Genomic DNA, 17,298 nt, shown 5'->3' on the forward strand with positions numbered 1-17,298 from the left:
CTTTTATGTACTTGTCACTAAAATTACGTAAGGAAAGGACCATAAGTCACAGTTTCACTGATAGAAACATTTCACATCATAACTAGGGTCAGCTGCCCCAAAACAGCTCACCAACATGAAAAAATATATTTATAATTAGTTTTATTTTTATAGTTTTGAATGTAAAAGTACTCAGACTTCAGGGAACACTACTGCACATGAGAAAAAACTGATGGAAATATCATACCACACTATTTCAAAGTACACAAATACTTACAGCTTATCATGAAGCAGTTCTCCCAACTTTAATTCTAAAAGAAACAAAGAGAAAAATCCTTTGATTAATACCATATTTAACTTCTTACGCTCAGAAAAAACCAAAATTTTAGCACCTGAAAAATGTGCTTGCATTACTTTAAACTTCATTTTCTAAGATACAGTTGTAATATTGCTACTCAATTACAAATATAATGTCTTCTACACAGTGAACATTTAGATACTAACCAGAAACTAAACTTTTAAGAGTAAATGTCCCAGGAAGGGCCAAAATAATCCAATTAGAATTACCAACCTCATTTAAAAATATCACTAGAATTTTTTCGAAATAAACTTTTTCATAGAATTGATTACTACTTCTAAAGTTGTTTACAAATCAGCAGTTGTCAATCTAATCTCTTCTGTCCCAGGAACAGTGTTAAAACTATTTCTTAAAAATTACTTTTTATTTAAATAATATAGAAGACACCTGCATAGACTGCTAATCAAAATGGTGTTCATTCCTTTAAAGCAGTTCTCAACCATGGCTTCATATTAGTATCATCTGGGGAGCTTCTGAAAATTTCAAAGTCCAAGCAGCACCCCAAACCAACTAGGGGTGGGCTTTATGCAATAGCGTTATAGCACTCCAGGTGATTTCAATGAGCAGGAAAGGTGTCACTACTAGGACATTTTAAGTAGCTTAAATATCGATGGCCAAGTCCTGTGGAAGGTATAAACAAGCAGTTTTCAGAACTTCGTGACTAATCCTCTATTAAGTAACAGTAATTCTCTTAGGTCATCATAAGTTAAATTAATAGTAATTTTTAACAGTTCCATGTACCAAAACAGATAAATCAATGAGAGGCATGAATCAATTTACTACAATAAAGCATATGTGAACGAACACAAGTACAGTTCTCAAAGATGGTCTGGGAACCCAAGTCTGTGATGTTAAAATTATTTTCATAGTAATACTAAAACATTTTCCTTTTCATTGTGCTGACATTTGCATAGATAATGCAAGAGCAATGATGTGAAGAGAGGGGGAGAAAGCAATGTTGAGCAAAATTGTTGTAGCTCCAGCATGAAATCAAGATAGTGACCCCAAGCTAAAGAATGAATTTTTCAACTCCATGTATTTGCAGCTAAAAAACCAAAATTTTAAAAAAGACTGCACTCAAGAAATCCTTGATGTAACAGTAAAAATGATTAATCTCAAAAGCAGGACTAAGATGCAGCAAGGCACCCATGGTACAAAATTTAACGAGAAGCTTGCTTTCTGTAGTGCCTTTAATTCTGTACTCTGGGTACCTACTTGGTTCACACTAGTGCTGGCCCTGATTTAGGGTATTAAATCTCAATCTTCTGAGTACACGTCTTTTTAATAATCTACCTGACAAAATAGAAAGTATATATTAATACTTCCGGAGCATACTAGTGTAACAGGCTATCTTGAGAAAAAGTACTTGCACAACTATCACAGAACACCATTTTCCCTTGAAAGAACTGATAAACTATAGGTATTCAGACTTGAGACTAAGCCACTTTCTTGAAGCAATAAGTTTATTGCTCTAAGGAAAAATACCTGACATTTGTTGCCAATAATAAAATTCGAGCTTTCGAGCAAAAATTAGAATTTTGGAAAATGTTTAATTTACCACTGTGAGCTTGACAGTTTCCCAATACTTACACTTTTCTGATGATATTGTTGGTGATAGTAACAAATGTGCTTTTTCATATTGTATAATGAAGTGAGTCAACATGCAGAGTTTTTGCTTAACTCACTGAACCAGTATTTTGCAAATGGCAATGCATGTTACAAAATTAGGCATGGATAAAAGATCCATTCAAAGTTGAAGACAGACCAATGGATTTTAATATAACAGAGCATAAAAAATAGATTGATAGGGCTTCAGATTCCACATAATAAATCTTTAAGAAACCACCACTTTTAAAGACCATTCAAAGGTAAATATTAACAATTATCTAAAAAGTATAGCCCATCTTTCAACTACATATTTGGTGAGGTCAGATTTATGTCACATATTCCAACCAAAACAACCTGTGGTAACCAGTTAATACAGAAGATGACTGGAATTCAGGTGCCCTCTATTACGCCAACATTAAAGAGATTTTCAAAAATATAAAACTCTCCTTTTCTAAGTTATTTTTCATTTTGGAAAATGCACTGACTTTTCATTAGAAAAATGTTATGTTAACATGCAATGGGTTTATTATCATTTTCAAATGAATGAATAAGTATTTTTAAATTTTTTCCATTTTAAATTCTAATACAGTAAATATCTATACATAACACACAAACAATAATTAAGAGTGTAAGAGTATAATTTTAAAGAATATAATGGGGTCCTGAGGCCAAAAGAACTTAATAACTGCTATAATAATCTATCACATACTTAGGGTATATCTGGGTACCAAATAGCTTCATCAAACTTTAAAATAAAACACTACAGCCCTGGCTTGTATAGCTCAGTGGATTGAGCTCGGGCCTGGGAACCAAACAACCATGGTTCGATTCCCAGTCAGGGCACATGCCTGGGTTGCAGGCTAGTTCCCAGCAGGGGACACACAAGAGGCAACCATACATTGACATTTCTCTCCCTCTCTCCTTCCCTTCCCCTCTAAAGATAAATAAATAAAATCTTAAAAAAAAAAAAAGCACTACACAGACCTAGAAGCAAGTTGGTCACTCTGTAACTAGGTTTCCTCATCAGTAAAATGAGAGGTTGAATTAGATGACTCTCATAAGGTCCCTTAGAACTACAGTAATCAGTTCACTCACTAGTAAACCACAGGTTGTAAACTTTAAAATTTATCCACTAAGCAAGCAGAATACCAGCACTCTCACTGCATGGCCAATGTCTGGACACAGAATCACGATCTTTTATAGCACTACAGACATAAGTAACTTGGGTCTTGTCCAACGGGGCAGCAGTTCTCAAAAAATTTAGTGAGAAGGCTAATGTTTTACATTTATCATTAGCAAGCAGGGCAATGACATCATCATACATCACGCAGTCTCGAAAATTCCACTGTACACTAATGAGAGAATGTGAGTCAAAAAGGTAAGTTAATGTCTTATTATTACCATGAAAATAGTTTTGACCTAGCATACCCCAATGAAAGTCTTGGAGATCGCATGGATGGATCCCATCAAACCATTAAACTAAGTTAACACAATGATTTTTTTTAAGTCACTTCTACTTTTAAGTTAAAGGCTTAAGTAGATGCAAGAATATATAGCTTAAAGCACTCAGAGCAAAGGAAATTAAAATACAAAAAATTCTGAACAATCTTGATAATAAACCACCTTTTAATTTTATCCTCACTCCCTGTAAAGCACGAACAGAAATGCTGTTGAGAGACAATTTAACTTAAATTTTGTCAGTTACAGAATTTGATGATATCTTACTGAGAAGATACTTCCATTTGCCTTGGAAATAAACAATGAATCATAACTTGTGGCTGGAGTCTGGGTGTGCAGCGGTGCTGAGCACCTGAAGCATATGTCTTTTCCCCTGGAGAAACCAGGACAGAAAACATGCAACAATGCAAACACATTTTACAATCTTTTAAATGAGTAGATTTGAAGATGGATGCGTAGGTAGAAATGCTTTGCTTCCTTGCGTAACCAAAAGATAACCAATTTAAAAACAATAAACAATCAGAAATGCCAGAATATCAAACTTCACGGAACTCCAACAACCAAGAAGTTAAAGAAACATTCGTCCAGACCAGCAGGAGGGGCGGAGACAGGTCGCCAGGCAGGCAGATGAGACCTGCAGCAAGGAGGCAGACCACGAGGGTGAAGAGGGCTGGCTGACTGGAAACTAAAGACTCAAAACCTCTAGCTGTAAAAAATCGTGGGGGTTGCTGCAGCGGGAGAAACTCCTAGTCTCACACAACAGAGTTTGTTGGAAAGTGGGGCCAGAGCAGACTGAGTGAGCAGCACTGTTCCCTCTGACCCCTCCCCCAAAGACAGCCCCACAACACAGCAAAGAGGGTTGCCCCATCCTGAAGAATACCTAAGGTCCTGCCCACTTACAGTATAACAGGTGCGCTGAGACAAAAAAATATGGCCCAAATGAAAGAACAGATCAAAACTGCAGAAAAAGAGCTAAGTGATGAGGAGGTAGACAACCTATCTGATGTAGAGTTCAAAACACTGGTAATTGCAGCATTGATTGAGCTCAATCACAAAATGAAGGAAGGAATGTAGTCTACACAAAGTGAAATAAAGGAAAATATGCAGGAAACAAAGAATGAAGGGAAGACAACTGGGTCTCAAATCAACGATATGGAACAAAAAGAAGAAATTAACATCTAACCAGAACAGAATGAAGAAAGAATTCAAAACTATGAGAAGAGGAACCTCCAGGACAACTTTAAATGCTCCAACGTTGGAATCATAGGGGTGTCAGAAGGAGAAGAGCAAGAAATTGAACACTTATTTGAAGATATAATGAAAAAGAACTTCCCCAATGTGGCAAAGGAAATAGACTTCCAGGAAGTCTAGGAAGCTCCAAGAGTCCCAGGGTTGGACCCAGCCCTGGCCGGTGGAGCTCAGTGGACTGAGTGCAGGCCTACAAACCAAAGGATTGCGGTTTGATTCCCAGTCAGGGCACATGCCTGGGTTGAAGGCCAGTTTCCAGCTGGGGATGCACAAGAGGCAACTGTACATTGATATTTTTCTCCCTCTCTCCTTCCCTTCCCCTCTAAAGATAAATAAATTTTAAAAATCCTAAAAAGTTGGACCCAAGTAAGCACATACCAAGACACATCGTAATTACATTACTGAAGATTAAAGATAAGGAATTTTAAAAGAGGAGAGAGTTACCTATAAAGGAGTTCCCCTAAGACTATTAGCTGATTTCTCAAAAGAGACCTTGCAGGCAAGAAGGGGCTGGAAAGAAGGATTCCAAGTCATGAAAGGCAAGGAGCTACATCCAAGATTGCTCTATCCAGCAAAGCTATCATTTAGAATGGAAGGGCAGGTAAAGTGCTTCTCAGATAAGGTCAAGTTAAAGGAGCTCATTATCGCCAAACCCTTATTATATGAAATGTTAAAGGGACTTATCTAAGAAAAAGATCAAATACTACGAACAATAAAATGACAAAAAACTCACAACTATCAACAACCAAACCTAAAAAGCAAAAACAAAAACTAAGCAAACAGCTAGAACAGGAACAGAACCACAGAAATGGAGATCACATGGAGGGTTATCAATGGGGAGGGAGAGAATGGGGGGAAAGGTACAGGGAATAAGAAGCATAATTGGTAGGCATAAAATAGACAGGGGGAGGTTAAGAATAGTATAGGAAATGGAGAAGCCAAAGAACTTATATGTACAACCCATAGGCATGAACTATAGTGGGGGGATTGGAGAATGCTGGAGCACCGGTGGGGTGGTGCAAGGTGGTAGGGGGATAAAAGGGAAAAAAATTGGGACAACTGTAATAACATAAGCAATAAAACATACTAAAAATAACATAAATGAGAAGATTGTTTGCAAACTGGTATTAGAGATCTTTGAATAGATTTTTACACATAACATTACAAATGATGACGACCTTCCCAGCTAGATCTATTGAATCCATGATATAACTGAAATCCAATGTCATTGTATGTTTTTTTCTGTAAGATGGTTCTAGTAGTGCTTAGCTGTCTTTAACTTCATAAGAAATAATTTTGATAGACTACTGTGACAGCTGTTATGTCACCCTGCATTTTAAAAAAACTTCTACTGATGAATTTTTGTGCAGCCATTTTAATATTAAAGATGGAAGAAAATCTGCAACATTTTTGGCATATTAGGCTTTATCTCAAGAAAGGTAAAAACACAACTGAAACACACACAGAAAAAGATTTGTGCAGTGTATGGAGAAAGTGCTGTGACTGATCAAATGTGTCAGAAGTGGTTTGAGAAGTTTCTTGGTATTATTAACATCCTGGCCAAATAATCCTTTGCTGTGGGGCTGTCTTATGCACTGGAAGCTGTTAGCAGCACCCCTGGCCTCTACCTACTAGAAGCCAACAGCAGGAGATAGCTGACATACTCAAAATATCCAAATCAATAAAGTTATTGGTGAAAATTAAACATGTCTTTTATTTTACATAAAAAATGCAATGGACTTTTTGGCCAGTTTAATAGTAATGATATTCAAACAAATCAATTAACCTCTGGGTGCAGGTGGTCAACTGAGCACATGCAACTACTTTTAATTCCTTTATGAAATCTTATTAAAATAACTAGGATTATTTTTTTAAAAACGGGTATAAACTCAAAGGAAGAAAAACAAGTGTAGAAACAGCACAACAAAACTGGGGAAACCTGGAAACAGAAAGACCAGTAGTTTCTTAGCAATCCCCCACTGCCGTCCAAAATAAACCCAACAATGGAGAAAGTCAAAAACCAACCTGACTTACCACCTACCTCTGAAAGTGAAGTGCTATGCTGTGCATTGGGTGGCTAGCAGCTTCCTTAGGGTGTATACTAACTAGCCATCAGTACCAACTTACCCCACCCCAACTGTGACAGCCAAATTTGTCTCAAGACACTGGCAAATGTCCCTCGAGGGGCAAGATCACCACTGGTGGAGACACAATGATCTAAAGTGACCCACAATTAACAGTGTATCTACAGTTACGACGAGTGATCCATAATTAACCAGCTGCCTACCCAACACATGCCCCACCACTGAAAATATTTTCGATTCCATGAAAGGAGGAAAATGTAGTTTTCATTTCTACAACCAAAATCACTTAAAAAATACTTTACAGGTTGCCCAGATCTTTCACCAAAAAAATTTCTGTTCATCTTTTTCCTCTTAGAATAAAATACTAACCAATTGCAAATTCCTAAAACAATGATTCTTAAACTTGGGTTCATGGTTGGGGATGGGCAACCAAAAAGAATCCATGAAAGTTTTATCAAGAACCTACAAGTATACTTCCACAATTGTTAAATGCTGTGTAATCAGTTCAATGATAATCTTTTTAAAAGATTACAGAAACATATTCCAGACCTACTGGATAATATTATAACCAAGCATTGTTGTAATTTCAGTGTCTGAGCTTATGTTCATAATTATGCTGGTTCTAAGCAGTCACTCAAAATGACAGCATTTAATGTAATGCTGCGATTCTCAAACTTCTCAAGTGCAAGATCCAGATATTTTTCTGGTTTGAAGAAAGATGGCTTTAGAATATTCATTTAATCTTAAAACAAATACATATTGAGCACCTATAAAAGTTCTGGGTGAGAGAAGACAAAACAGAAAGAGAAAGAAAAGGCTTAAGCAACCTAGATTTTAAAAGAGAGAAAAGAAAGCAATAAAGTGTACTGGGCAAGAGCTGGGCAAGAGCTGAAGAAACTGGATGGAAAAAGAGGGTCTTAAACAATGGTACCTCTAATAAAGATGGTCTGAGGAAGAATTAGCTAAGCCATCAAAGAGATAAGAAAATGGGATGAGGGATGGATCCATATCCTCCTAGACCAGAGCTTAAAAAGAAAGGAAGTAATGATAGCCAACCACAGGTTGTAGACATCATCCTAGGAGAGCATGTGGAAGAAGGGAATCTGGCAGGCAGAAGAAGGAGCAGTACGCATTTCATGATTATGTTTAAGTGAAATTTCTAAGCTGTGGGTAATTCAGAAAGCACCTAAATATAGACAACCAAATGGAATATGAAGAACAGAGACTATTTTAGGCAAGATTTCCTAGAGAAACAAAGCTCAGCGTTGTTCTTCAGATTATTACATACAATGCATAATAACAGTGACAGCACCATACACTCAAAGTAATTTAGAAAGAAAAAAACAAGAGCCTCAAGGTCAGTTACAGGAAATGTAGAAGGAATGCCTGTCATGTGCCTAATAGAAAATAAATGATGAAAGTCAGAATCTGATCCAAAGGATTTTGAAGAGTCACTAAAAGAATATGTAGAAATGTACATGGAAAACATTGCCATCCATATGCAGATAATTTTACTGTACAAAAAAGAAATGCACCAAAGTCTAGCCAAATGCCATCATACTGTCACCAAATATGAGAAAACACTGCAATAGTTAAAGAAAAAGGATGTAATGATGTCTGTTTTAAATTTAGTTTCCCAAAAGTTTCTAGAACATAAATCTAAACTATAATCCAGGCAATAAATATGATTATTTCAAAAGGGGAAAACAAATTATTAATACCACAGGCTCAAGACCTGCCAACAGCCTTTAGTCCTAATCTACATGCAGAGGAAGATTAATTCTATGTTGACATTTTGGTTTCAAGATGTATACCTCACATTTGTGCCACCTGAGAGAGTGCAAGAGCTCATTATGGAAGAGTTAATAGGATGGTTTAATATGGCAACAAAATGACATACTACCTCCTCTCAGTCCACACCAAAGCAGGATTAACCCATATCTCCTACTCTAAGTTCCTTCCACAAAGAAGCAGAATTCTTCACTGTTCCTCAAACATAAAAGCTTCATCTGGCTCTAATGTTTCATGTCAGTCTAGAATAATTTCCTTATATTCACTTAGAGAAACTCAATCACTCCTTTAAGGTCCAACTTAAGCCATATGTACTTCATAAAACCTTTCCCCTTTTAGGTTCATAACGACAGCCCTCTAATACAGTTCACTTAAAATCAGTGCAAGATGATAGGCCTGATCCACTTAACAGCCTAAGATCTGCAGGCACCAAAACTACACTGTAACTTAAAAGTTCTCTCTCTCCCCTTAGGTAGACATATATGGGCAGTCACTCAAGTCCCAGTCTAATGCTCTTTCCACTATCTCTCTTAGGCATACTTTAATTGGGCATGCATTTTAAAACAGTCAAAGGGTAAGCACTTTATCATTCTGCTTATAATTCAAATGCTTCCCTTTCCACCTGCAGATGCTCTAAGTCTTCATTCCTCTCCTTAAGAGCACTCACTGTTCTAAACACACACCACCTCACATCACCAAAGACCTAACCTTCTTGTTCACTAATATAGAAACCATCAAGGTGTGAATTCCTCCACTATTCCTCTCCATCCACTTGGAAACATACGTATATCTTTACCATCCCAACTTTACTTCCTCCTGTCTCAGTCTGTCCCTATTGTTCTCTGCTCTGAGTTAGTTTTTCTACCATGTTTTTGGTCCAGTCCTCTCAATGTTCAAGTTCTCATTCTATCTTTGTTACTTTCTGGTATCTTGAATCTCCCACCTTGGTAAGGCTCCTTCCCCTCAAACAACAAACACGCTCATTTCTCCATTTATGCCCAAACATTTATCAAACTTATTATATGCCAGGAAATGTTCTATGTGCTAGTGTTACTGACAATATCTCTACACTCACAGAGCTTACATTACAGTGAGTGAAGCTGACAATAAACAATTAACTGAAAATGATGATGTCTAACATTAGATAAGTGCTATGAAGTGAATAAAACAGGGCGATTCAACTGAGCTGGAGTTGGATAGAAAAGAAGGGGTGAATCTGCTTAGATGGGTGGTTTTGACAAGTCCTCATTGGAGAGGTAACATTTAAGTGGTCAGGAAGGAGCAAGCTATGTGAAGAACTGAGGGCAAAGTAATTTAAGATATACAAAACAAAACATGCAAAAGAAGGGGGACCACCTTTGAGTGATTAATGAAATAAGCAGGACTTACAACTAACATAATGAGCTCAGTGGGGCAGTCCTGGCTAATGTGGTCCATTTGGTTGGAGCATGGTCCGGTAGACCAAAAGGCTGTATTCCAGGTCAGGGTGCATGCCTGGGCTGTGGTTCCACCCCTGGTCAGGGGACATGCAAGAGGCAGCCAGTCGATCAATGTGCCTCTTCCTCTCTTTCTCTCTCCCTGCCCCTCTCTCTAAAATCAATAAGAATGTCCTTGAGTAAGAATTTAAAAAAAGAAGTCAAAGTGGCAGGCAGGTACTAGATCATAAAGGCCACGGGGAAGAAGTTGGAATTTATTCTATATGCAGCAGGAAGCCTCTGGAGGATCTTAAACAGGGAATAATATAATCTGACCATTTTCGAATTTCAAATAGACAATATTACTACTATCTTTAGGTCCACATAATCCCTGTTTCCACACTTTAAAATTATTGCTATATATTCTCTAACCTTTACTTAAAAAGTTATAAAATTCTAATTAAAAAATTGCCTCAGCATCAGTATTTAATGATGCATATATACATATATATACACATCATTGTGTGTGTGTGTATATATATATGTGTTTTAAATGAAAGTTAAAAGTTAGAGGATAGAGAGTGAATAAATGTGGTTAACAAACTTAAATAAACCACACTTACCTATTGAGTTGATTTATTGAGAAAATGCAGAAATCACAATCAAGACTTTGTTTTACCCTTTCCCAGATTCTGAACTTTTAATCTAAAAATTCAAACTCACCTCGACAAGCTTCTTCAAAATCTTGAGTTATGTCCACCCAGTTTGTATTGCTTTTTTCCATCTTTTCTGGTATACTGAGCTCCCATCCCGAATCATCATCTTCTACAGAAGCTTTCATAACCATTATGCCTACAAAATTAATACTGGTTTAAAAGAAAGGATGTAGCTTTCATGGCCAGCACATTTGCAACTATATGTATTTAAGGACCGGATGAAAATATGACTAAACTGTTAAAGCAGAGCTCTTCTGAGTTTGGGGCTGGTATTGCAAAAACATACCTTAACGCAATTTAAATTTCACAATAATTAACACTACGGCTGCTCATTTACTAATAGCCAGCCACCTACCAGAGTTCATAAAGAGTTTGCCCTCTTGCTATTTAAGGAGAAAAATCACAAACCACTCATCCTACCACTGGCCCAAACAGAACCAACTCTAGAGCTTCCAACTTTCAACACAGGCTGCAAGTGACCAAGGCATGCTACAGGATCCCCTCTCGCAACATTGCAAGTCAAGGTGGTTCCTCATCCGCCAGGAGCTTGCTGGGCCAACCTCTACCTGGACGCCGCCACCAGGTAGCCTCGCCGAGATGCGTCGCGTGAGCGAGCACACGGTGGGGTCCTACCCTCTAGGCCCACAGCGGGGCCGCACCTGAGGCGGGCACCCGCCCCCCCCCCCCATAGGTCAGCTCGGCCCGGCCCCACAGGCGCGAAAGCAAGGACAGAGCTATTGTCGCGCGAGAGGGCGGGCACGCCTGGTACCGGGTCTCTGCCCGAGAACACCGGTCAAGCCTGAGTCCTCGGTGGGTAACGGGCACCCGGGAACCCGAAGCTCCTACCTGAAATGCGGCGGAAGGGCCGGGGCCGCAGGGTGACCTGCCGTCCCCAAGGTTTGCCACACAAGCAGGGACTGAAGCGCTCAAACAAGAGAGACAGGAAGTCTCAATGGCTTCTCACAGGCGAACCGTACCTACTACTGCAACGGCCACCCGCGCGGCCACGCACCGCCCAGATCGCGGAAATCACGAAGCCTCCTCTTCTGCTGCCGCCGTAGCTGCCACCGCAGCCGCCACCGCCCCCTACCCTCAGTGCTCAGCCCGACCGGCTGCATTCGCGCATGCGTACGCCCGGTGCGCGCGACCCCGCCCCCTCTCCCACACTCTTAGAAACAGCACGATCTGCGGCCACTCCCCTTCCCTCACCAACCTCACCAACGCCACCAGTCGGTGGTAAGCGGCTGTCTTTTTTTCTCGCGGGAGTAGAGCCAATCGCGAGACCGGAAGATACCTTTCCTCTCCTGCCTCAAGCAAGAGTCCCTGGGTAGCGGACAAATCCCGGTAAGAGGCGGAGCCTAGGGCTGCGGTGTCGGCCCAGCCACTCGCGGCGCCCTGGGAAATTCTTTAGAAGGGTGATATGAAGGATCGAGGTTATAGTGGAAGTACGCGTATACCTTAGCCATTGCGGTTTTAAATGAAGAGCCCAGCTTCTGGACATCTACCGAGCTAGTGCTGCGTGACACCAGATTTAAGTTTTCAGGAGAGTGCCTGGGGGTTTCCTGAGGGGAAATAGAAACAAAATACCTTCAGGGTCCAGCCAGCCATTTTCTTTCAAACTCATACATGTTTTAGAGTAAAAAAAATGACTACTAAAATAATGAGTTTTAAAGTGGGGTAACATAAGTAGACTAGTAAGAGACACATCTTTACCACCACATACCCATTAAAATTTAAGAGGATACCAAATCTTGATTAGGACGTCAAGCAACTGGACCTCTTATGTTGCTGATGGTGATGCAAAATGCTTAAAACTACTTCGGAAAATTTTGTCTTTTACTTTAAAGTTTATCATACATGTATATGATCCAGCAATTCCACTCCTATTTACTTAGGAATAAAAACACGTGTTTGTACATTAATTTTCATAGCTTTATTTGTAATGATCAAAAACTGGAAACAACCCAAATGTTCATTGAATGGTGAATACATAAAGAACTTCGGGCATAGCCATAGGATTTAATTAATAGTAATTAACAACAAAGAGGGATGAACTACTTGACATATAATAACATGAATCTCAAAATAATGTTGAGCAAAGGAAGTCAGACTATGCGCAAAAGGATGATTACATTTATATGAAACTATAAAAACTCAAATCTAAACCACAGTGATACAAAACATCAGTGACTGCGGAGATGGGTGGGGTGAGGTGAGGTGGGGTGGGGGAGTGGGAGAGGAGTGTCAGGAAATGATTAACTGGAATAGGGCTAGGTGATCTGAGGTCATGGAAATGTTCTGTATCTTGATTATGGTAATCATTAGTTAGATGGGTGGTGTATGTGTAAAAATGCATTGAAATAAACACAACGTGCATTTTATTGTTTGCAAGCTGAACTTCAATAAAGTAGGTTTAAAAAAAAACAAAAAACACATCTTTACATTTCTTACAGGATAATGTGGTTCAAAGGGAAGGAACTTTGCCTGTTTTGATTAAACTTGTATCCGCAGCATTTAGGGCAGTGTTTGCCATATAATATAATAGGTGCTCACTAAATATTACACACTGATGGTGAGAATGTGGAAAAGAATCACAATGAAACAAATTTATATTCTTTCTCCAAAACCATTTGGTAATCTTTACAGAGACCACAAGAAATCTAGGAAAGAATGAACTGATTGCATCTAAGTTATTCAGTATTATGTGTAGATTGTAACAAAAATGGGTACAGAAAAAATCCCCCACCAATTTTTGGAAAGAAAGAAATTACCAGAACAAAGCAGTCAAGTGAAATAAGATTTTATTAATTTCTTCACTAAGTGTTTAATTTATTTGAAGTCCAAACTTATTTTACTAGTTCTAATTATTTTTCTGTAAAAAACTTTTTTTTTCCTGAGAAACAGGTTAACTTATTTAACTTATCCTCATCCTATATGCTTGATAGTGTTGGAAGAATGATGGGCATTTTAGACATTAGATACGCTACATCTACATGATGAATGAATAAATGCAAAGGAACCGATTAACAAATAGTTGGTCCACCTAAAAAAATCAATAGTTACAGAGTTGCTGGGCATTTTTGGAGAGCTAGAAAGTAATTCTTGTTAGTCTAAATCTTGACTCATGAAATCATAAGTATTCCATGCTTAAACACTTGTGTTGAGAGGAAATTTAGTTTGATGTCATATTAACTGATGCCAGGAACAAATATAACAAGGGTTAGATAAAAGCAGAACTGCTAAAGAAAAAATTAAAAAAATGGAACTACATCTAACTAAAAAGTTTTTGTACAGCAAAGGAAAACACCAACAAAATAAAGACAACCCACAGAATGGGAGAACATATTTGTCAATACATCTAATAAGGGGTTGATATCCAAAATTTATAAAGAACTTACGAAACTCAGCACCAGTTATAAAATGGGCAAAGAACCTGAATAGACATTTCTCCAAAGAGGACAACAGTTAGCCAATAGACATATGAAAAGATGCTCAACGTCACTAATCATCAAAGAAATGCAAATTAAAACAACAGTGAGATATCATCTCATACCTGTCAGAATGGCTATCATCAATAAATCAGCAAACAAAAAGTGCTAGTGAGGATGTGGAGAAGGGGGAAGGAACTCTTGCACTGTTGGTGAGAATGCACATTGGGTAGTCACTGGAAAGCAGATACATCAAAAAATTTAAAATGGATCTGCCTTTGGACCAAACTATCCCACTTCTGGGAATGTATCTAAAGGAAGCTAAAACACTAATTCAAAAGAACATAAGCACCCCTGTGCTCACTGCAACATTATTTACAATTGTCCAGACATGTAAGCAGCTGAAGTGCCCATCAGTAGATGAGTGGATAAAACACCTATGGGCCATTTACACAAAGAAATACTACTCAGCTGTAAAAAAAGTTTTACCCTTTGTGACAATATGGATGTACCTGGAGAACATTATATTAAGTGAAATAAGCCAGTCAGAGAAAGACAAGTACCATATAATTTCACTCATATGTGGAATGTAATGAACAACCTGAACTAACAAGCAAAAATGAAAACAGACTCATAGATAGAGAGGAGAATGATAGTTAAGGGGGCTGGGGAGGTTAGAGAGTCAAGGGACTGAACAAAAAGGAAAAAGGACTCGTGGACATGGACAGCAGTGTGGTGATTGGGATATGGAAGGGTGTATAAGGGGACTAAATGGTAATGGGAAAAATACAATAAAATTATTTCTATAAATAAATAAAAGTCTGATTCTGACGTGTATAAATAAGAAGCAGAACTGCTTTTATAATTTGACCGTATTTAGTTTTACCACTGCGTAAAGGAAATTAAGTGTGTCCCTAAATGTTGGGGACCACCCTGTCTGGTTTCAGAAATTGTAAACCATCTCCAGTGTCTAAGGCTGTGAGCGACCTCTGGAATGCGAGCCACTGAGGAGACAAGGCTTGTCTCTAGCAGCAGATGCTGCCCCTGGTTCATCTCCCTGCCCCCAAAGTATGGTCGGATGGTCAGATACAGGTGAGACCCCTCAGAGCAGGGGCAACAGAGGCCAGACACGATCACTTGGGAGGCCATCATGGAAGGACTGGGGGGGGGGATGCAACAAAGAGGGAGTGATGGACCCTCTCCCCCAAGCTGTGACAAAGCCCGAGTCCCCATGTCCTCTGGGAGAAGCACTTCCTGGCTCTAATCCACTTAAGCCTAAAACCCTATGATGGGGAAGCTGGTGCAAGCCTTGTGCTGGGAATGGCGGGCTCCCTGGTAATTAGGCTTGAGAAGGAATAAGTGAAACCCTGTGAGACCTGCTTTGTTTAAGAATGCTTTTAGTTAGATGATAAGGGCTCAAGCAGAAGAGTTTATGTTCCCAAAGTTCTGTAGCCTTTTAGCTGACAGGCCCTGATTTAGAAGAAACCTTAATGGTTCTTTGTATAGGATCTACTGTTTACTGCTTGACAATGATTAATAAGCTATACCTGAACTCCTGTGCAAAAATCCCAATAAAAGCCCAACTAGGCAAGGGTCCAGGTCCTCTCTCTGCCCTGGTGAGAGAATTGCCCGGCTGCTGCAGCAGCTCTCTTTCCCTTGGAGAGAATTGCCTGGCTGCTCCAAGCCACTCTCCCCTTGAGAGGGTGGCCAGGCTGTTCCGAGGCTCTCCCGCCTTGAGGGACTAGCCGTGCCGCCCCTTTTCCTCTGCAGGACACGGTAGTCCATGTGAATTTGTCTCATGTCTCATCCGTGATGCCACAGGCACTGCTGATCAGTGCACGTATTATCTAAAGACTGCAGGCAATTCACAGAAATGTTTTCAGAAAAGGAAATAATAAAAATATACTACTGTATCATGTAACAGAAACATTTTTTATTTATTAAGTATAGCCAATACCAGTTGAGTTAGTTCAATTGTATATACATTCTCTTGTATTCCCATAAAGTCATTAAAAAGTTAAACTTCTGTACTAGGAAATAATGTATAACTATCTTCCCTATAATGTTTATAATATAACATTATAAATGTAGTCTTCTCATATATATATTATTTAAAGATTTTATTTTTTTATTTTTAGAGGAGAAGAGAGAGAGAGAGAGAGAGGAAAGAAACATCAACACAAGAGAGAAGCATCAATTGGTTGCCTCTCATATATGTCCTGACCAGGGACTGCACCTGAAACCCAGGCATGTGCCCTGAGCAGTAATCAAACCATGGACCTTTCGATTTGCAGGAGTATGCCCAACCAACTGAGTCACACTGGTCAGGGCTCACACACATTTTTAATTAGTTGTTCCTACTATCTATTATTACTAATCATTACTGTTAACTAGTTCTATTGTTTTGTTTAAATAAATGCATTTAAGGAATAGAAAATTAAATATAGAAATATAATTTCAAGAAACATCTATTTTTCATAATTTTATGTGAAAGTAATAATGTGTATATGTATGATATATCTTTCTATTCCTCATATGGCTGTGTTTGGATTGACTGTTTAAAAAGGTAATTTCTTACCTCACTGAGTTATGTACCGTAACTTATTCAACCTATTCTCTATTGGGGGACAGTCAGATTGCTTTCAGGGTTTTACCATTATAAATGATACTACCATGAATACCTTTTTATAGTTTTGCTTATGATCTTAGGGCTAAATTTTTCTCAGCAGAATTTGGGTATATATGTATATGTAATTTTGTGTAAGTGTACATGCATATGTAATTTTGCTATTGCCCTAATCACCTGTACTGTTTGTTCCTTTTCCATATTCCCACCAGCGACATGTGAGAGTGCTCACTTTTTCACAGCCTTGTCAATAACATCGCTGCAGTTTTGAAAGTTTCCCCAGTTGTTAAATGATATCTCAGTGTAGTTCTTTTTTGTTTGTTTTTTGTTTTAAATTTTTTTTATTGATTATGCTGTTACAGTTGTTCTATTCCCCCTTTCATTCCCCTCCACCCTACCCCCCCATCCCCACCATTACCCCCCCTTTAGTTTATGACCATGTGTCTCAAGTCCTTTAGATTCTATATTTCCCATGCTATTCTTGCCCCCCCATCTATTTTCTATCTACTGTCTATGCTACTTATTTTCTGTACCTTCTCCCCCCTTCTCCTCCTCCCACTCCCCTGTTGCTAACCCTCCTTGAGATC

General features: G+C 38.7%; 2 protein-coding genes across 5 annotated transcripts in view; one reads left to right on the forward strand and one right to left on the reverse strand.

Annotated features, from left to right (window-relative positions):
- The window catches only part of NAA35 (N-alpha-acetyltransferase 35, NatC auxiliary subunit), a 60,513-nt gene extending 48,741 nt beyond the window's left edge, over nucleotides 1-11,772 (reverse strand). For 2 of the 3 annotated variants that reach the window (XM_037159890.2, XM_037159889.2), the window contains exons 1-3: nucleotides 11,504-11,772; nucleotides 10,665-10,793; nucleotides 257-290 (exon numbers count right to left, since the gene is read on the reverse strand). In XM_037159890.2, coding sequence (XP_037015785.1) covers nucleotides 257-290; nucleotides 10,665-10,788 — 158 coding nt within the window. In that variant the 5' untranslated portion in view covers nucleotides 10,789-10,793; nucleotides 11,504-11,772. The remainder of the gene's footprint in view (nucleotides 1-256; nucleotides 291-10,664; nucleotides 10,794-11,503) is intronic. The other variant, XM_037159891.2, reaches the window with a different exon arrangement.
- Nucleotides 11,773-11,923: 151 nt separating this feature from the next.
- The window catches only part of AGTPBP1 (ATP/GTP binding carboxypeptidase 1), a 210,445-nt gene continuing 205,070 nt past the window's right edge, over nucleotides 11,924-17,298 (forward strand). The window contains exon 1 of one of the 2 annotated variants that reach the window (XM_053656359.1): nucleotides 11,924-12,001. The gene's annotated coding sequence lies outside the window, so the exon portion shown is untranslated. The remainder of the gene's footprint in view (nucleotides 12,002-17,298) is intronic. The other variant, XM_053656357.1, reaches the window with a different exon arrangement.

This window comes from Artibeus jamaicensis, unplaced genomic scaffold, assembly GCF_021234435.1.
Source record: "Artibeus jamaicensis isolate MK-2021 breed Jamaican fruit bat unplaced genomic scaffold, CSHL_Jam_final scaffold_1964, whole genome shotgun sequence".
NCBI classification, from domain to species: domain Eukaryota; kingdom Metazoa; phylum Chordata; class Mammalia; order Chiroptera; family Phyllostomidae; genus Artibeus; species Artibeus jamaicensis.